The following is a 5213-nucleotide window of genomic DNA, read 5'->3' as shown; positions in this document are numbered from 1 at the left end:
CCACGGTCAACATTCTTGGTAAACGATCCTGGATCGTTATCTTGACGATTTTGGTAGGTTCATATGATATTTTTGGACTTGTACGCATATTTGATTGGGGTCCCGGTAGACCCAAGGGTGTTTCGGCGTGTTATGTGGAAAGTTGGAAAATGAGTTTAAACATTAAAAACTCGTTGAGTTTTAACAATTGATTCTTATTATTTGATGTTATTTTGATGATTTGAGGTAGCGCGCAAGTTTGTAGGATGTTATTACACTTGTTTTCATGTTCGGATTGGAGCCCGGGGGGCTTGGGTGAGTTTTTGATTGGTTTCAGATCATTTTTGGCCTTGTGAGTTTACTAGTTTTTCTGCTGGTGTTCGCTGCTTCATGATCACGAAGCCTTTATCGCGATCGTAAAGGGGAATTTTAGGCTGGGAGCTGGATACTCTTCATGAATGCGAAGGCTTGGGGGAATTCCCTTCACCAACGCGATAGAGACCTCGCAAACGCGTAACTTTGGGATAACTGGGGAAGGCAAGAGAGTTCTTCATCGCGAACGCGATCCCTCGGTCATGAACGCTGATGCTTGGGTGGGTAAGTGCCTTCGCGAACGTAGAGGTCAACATGCCTATGTGCTTCGCAAATGCGGCAGGTGCTTCACGAACACGAAGAACACCTGACGCCCAGTTAAGTAAAAGTTGAAAGTCGGGATTTTTTCATTCTTCACCCTTTTTGAAACCTAGAGCTCGGACTAGAGAGAAGTTTGAAGAGTTTTTCACCCCAACGTCATTGGTTAGTACTTTTCTACTAATTTTGATGTATTTTCATAATCACCCATTGATTATTAACTTTAAATTAGTGATTTCAAAGTAGAAATTAGGGGTTTTGGGTAGAATTTAGGAATTGGGAGAAATTGAGATTTAGACTTCGAATTGAGGTCGGATTTTGAAACAAATCACATAACCGGGCTCGGGGGTGAATGGATAAATAGGTTTTAGTCCGAATCTCGAATTTTGACCAAGCGGGCCTAGGGTTGACTTTTGTTGACATTTGCAATTTCATTAAAGATTGAATCTTTTTCACTCGTGGGTACTTCCTAAAGCTTGTTTTGAATTGTTTGAACTATCTTTGGTTAGATTCGATTGGTTTGGATGATTGTTATAAAGGGAAAGCCGTGGTTGATTATTGACTTGATTCCAGAAAGAGGTAAGTGTCATGGTTAACCTTGACTTGAGAAAATTAATACTTGATTGGTCTATTTGCTACTTGATTTATGTTTGGGAACAACGTATGTGCATGTTGGTGAGTGTATATACGTAGTTATGGGTTAAACTTGCTAGTTGGGATATTTATTTGTTGTCTTCAATTATTTTATGCCTTCATTAATACACGTTATTACGTGTTAAATACTTTAATTGTTACATTCCCTTACTTGTTAAATTTATGCGTTTATTCGTTACTTGCCTTAATTTGCTATATGTTTTCATGTATCCGTACTTTTATTTATTGACTGCCTTTACTTGCTTTATGTCTTTGTGTGTTGTTAGATATCCACTTTTATCTGTTTTATATCTTTAATTATGTAGTTCCCTTGTCGCGGTTCATTGTGAGGTACATCGTAGTTGGTTGTAGTTTTACACATTTATGTTATATTATTTTGGGATCGGATTGTACGTCACAACGAATATTGGTATTATTGTTTGGGATCGGGTTGCACGCCGCAACAGATATTGGTATTATTTTTTTGCGCGCCGCAACAAATATTAGTATTATTGTTTGGGATCAGGTTATATACTGCAATAGATATTGGTATTATTATTTGGGATCGGGTTGCATGCCGTAATGGTATTTGTATGTGTATATGTAGTTATGGATAGGGTTGCGCGCCGCAACGGAGAAGACATAATGAGTGTTCTTAACTGTTGGTTCCGTATTTGTGTTGTTTTGAGAAGTTGAGCATAGCTGTTATTCTGGGGCCCTCTGTTGTGTATTTTTTATTTTTATTTTTTTATGTTAACTGTTGTTTCTATTTATGCTATTGGTTTTACTTACACTCGTATAAGTGTATAGTGAGTGCCTTGTTATAGCCTCGTCACTACTTCGTCAATGTTAGGCTCGGCACTTACAAAGTACATGGGGCCGGTTGTACTCATACTACATTTCTGCACTTCTTGTGCAGATTCTTGTGTTGGTCCCATCAACGGTTAGTGAAGACTCGGTAGGACTATCTTTTCGCGGAGACTTGCGGTAGAGCTGCACAACATTCACAGACCCTGAAGTCCCCTTCTTATTTCCATGTACTATTTATTTCATTCATACAATGTATTTTCATTTCTGACTTTGGTTGTAGTATTTTATTTTAGTAGCTCGTGTATTTGTGACACCAGATTTTGGGATTTGATTAGATGGTGTATTTGGAAATATTATATCTATTTTGAAGTTCTACAACTTTATTTCTTATTAAACTGCTTTTAAAAATTGTTAAAAATGAATAATGTGTAGCTAATGTTGGCTTGCTTAGCAAGTGAATGTTAGGCGCCATCACGGCCCCATAGTTGGGATTTTGGGTCATGGCAACCCATTTCTATCATTTTGGATCGAGGCACTCAATTCACTTTGTACTTTTGAAGAGATGTTCAGTGAGAGTTGGGCGTGCAGGTGGAGCTCAGCACTGCATTACACCTACAGATGGATGGCCTGTCCAAGCAGACTAATCATATTATTGAGGATATGTTGAGGGCATGTTATTGATTTTGGAGGCCAGTGGAAACAATTTCTACCATTGGCGGAGTTTGCCTACAACAACAACTACCAGTCCAGTATTCTAATGACACCATATGAGGTTCTATACGGTAAGTCATTCCGTTCTTCTATTGGTTGGTTTGAGACAGGTGAAGCTAGGATGTTGGGTACGTACTTGGTTCATGATGCCTTAGATAAGGTGAAGTTGAACCAGAATCCCCTTCGGACAACGCCGAGTAGGCAGAAGAGTTATGCAGTCAGGAAGGTCCATGATGTGGCTTATATAGAGTGCGAGAAGGTACTTTTGAAAGTTTTGCCTACGAAAAACGTGATGAGATTTTGGAAGAAAGGTAAGCTGAGTCAGAGGTTTTTTGGTCCATTTGAGATCTTAGAGAGAGTTGGGGAGGTTGCTTATAGGCTTGTATTGCCTCCCATCCTAACAAGGGTACATATGATATTTCATGTTTCTATGATTCGGAAGCACTATGATGACAAGTCACATATATTGGACTTCAGCACAGTACAACTTGATGAGAATCTGACTTATGAAGAAGAGCCGGTAGCTATTGTAGATCGGAAGGTTCGAAACTTGAGATCTAATGATGTTTCTTCTGTGAAAGTACTTTGGAAAGGTCAACCGACTAAGTATGCTACATGGGAGTCGAGTCTAATATGAAGAGTAGATATTTGCATTTTTTGGCCAGTTCAGGTACATTTCTATGTCTATTCGAGGATGGACATTTTTTTAGAGGTGGAGAATGTAATGACCTAATAGGTCATTTTGAGTTTTAGCTTCCCATTTCATGATTTGAGACCTTATATAGCTTTATTTGATGATTTATGACTTGCGTGCCTAGTCAATTTCGATTTCCACAAAGTTTAAATGTGATTATTCAAAGAAAACTTAATTTTTGAATTTTAAAATGGTTAGAGTTGACCACAGTCAACATTGTTGGTAAACAACCTCGGATCAATGTTTTGATGATTTCGATAAATTCGTATGATGATTTGGACGTGTACACATATTTGGTTGGGGTCCCGAGTGACCCTTGGCCGTTTTGGCGCTTGTTTGGATAAGTTAAAAATTTAAACTTAAGAACATCGAAATCTTTGATTTTTGATGTGTGATTCTTGGTTCTTGATGTTAAATTTGATATTTTGAGCTTACGAGCGAGTTCGTGAGAGGTTTATATAATTGTGTGGACTTTTGTAATGGGTTCCAGGGGGTTCACGTGCGCTTTGGGGGTGGTTTTCGCCCATTCTTGCACATGTTGCAGCAACTGATCTGCTGCTGAAGCAATGTGCATTGCAAACGCGAAGCTAGTATCATGTTCGCGAAGAGTTAATTAGGCTGGGGTGGCTTTACTCTACACTAATGCGATGGTCTGCTCGCGAACACGATGGCCCGGAAGGATTTGGCCTTCGTGAACGCGGCTATTAGGGATGTTATCAGGCGGATCAGGTGATTATTTATTCTTAACGGTTCGACTTATCAGTTATAGACTTTTAAATGTATTAATCCGCTAGCCACCCGATAAGATATCGGGCGGATTGGTATCGATTTAGCTATTATCGGACGGTTTATCGGCCTATTTGAATCTGTATTACAGAGGCCTATTTTGTTCCTTTGTGTTACTAGTAAATACCAGCAAAAAGCCAGTTTACTTGCGCATTTCGTCATTCTTTAGTGTCTCAAGGCACATGGTTCCAGTGATTGAATTTTCTACATTACTTTATTTTGGCTTGTGCATTTTGTAGGTTGCCTTCAAAACCAAAGTATTCCACCCAAACATCAACAGTAATGGTAGTATTTGTCCGGACATTCTAAAAGAATAATGAAGCCCCGCCCTTACTGTATCCAAGTATTGCACACTTCTTGGTTTTCTAAAGCTTTAGCTTTATGCATACATTTTGGTGACGATTATACTGGGAATTAATATGCATATGGATAAAAATATATAAATATAAAAATTCTTAATGGGTTAACGGTTTATCCAATAAAAAAATTGAATAATCTGCTCCAAACTGATAAGCCGTTAATAATAAAATTTCAATCCATTCACCACCCGTTAATACGATAATCCGATACCAATAAGCCATTGAGCCACTTTTCTAGTTCGATTTTCGGTTTTGATTTCGGTTCAGTTTTGAACACCCCTAGCCACTGTCTTCACACGAATGCGTAGGCTCAGGGAATTTGGGGGCTGGTGACTAATCTTCGTCGTGAATGCGACAACAGGGTCACAAACGCAAAGGCTTGGGGGGAGGCAACCTTCGCAAACACGAGAAACCTTCACTAACGCGATGGCCAGTGACCTTCGCGAACTCGATAGGTGCTTTGTGAATGCAAAGAGCACTTGATGCCCAGATATATAAAGGACTGAAAATCGGGATTTAACAATTTTGTTTAATCATTTTTGAGACCTAGACTACAAATTTGGGAGATGTTTGATGAAAATTTCAACCCAACTTCCAAGTTTATTAATTTT

General features: G+C 38.9%; 1 protein-coding gene across 1 annotated transcript; it reads left to right on the top strand.

Annotated features, from left to right (window-relative positions):
* Window positions 1–2809: 2809 nt before the first annotated feature.
* LOC138909993 (uncharacterized) lies at window positions 2810–3400 on the top strand. The gene has a single exon (XM_070201211.1). It carries the CDS (start codon window positions 2810–2812, stop codon window positions 3398–3400), a length of 591 nt encoding a protein of 196 aa, XP_070057312.1.
* Window positions 3401–5213: the final 1813 nt, after the last annotated feature.

Source organism: Nicotiana tomentosiformis, chromosome 4, assembly GCF_000390325.3.
Source record: "Nicotiana tomentosiformis chromosome 4, ASM39032v3, whole genome shotgun sequence".
NCBI lineage: Eukaryota > Viridiplantae > Streptophyta > Magnoliopsida > Solanales > Solanaceae > Nicotiana > Nicotiana tomentosiformis.
This window is presented reverse-complemented; position numbering and strand designations above follow the sequence as displayed.

Bases quoted from the DNA above. Each gene is read 5' to 3' on its own strand.
- LOC138909993 (XM_070201211.1), top strand. From the start codon at position 2,810: ATGACACCATATGAGGTTCTATACGGTAAGTCATTCCGTTCTTCTATT.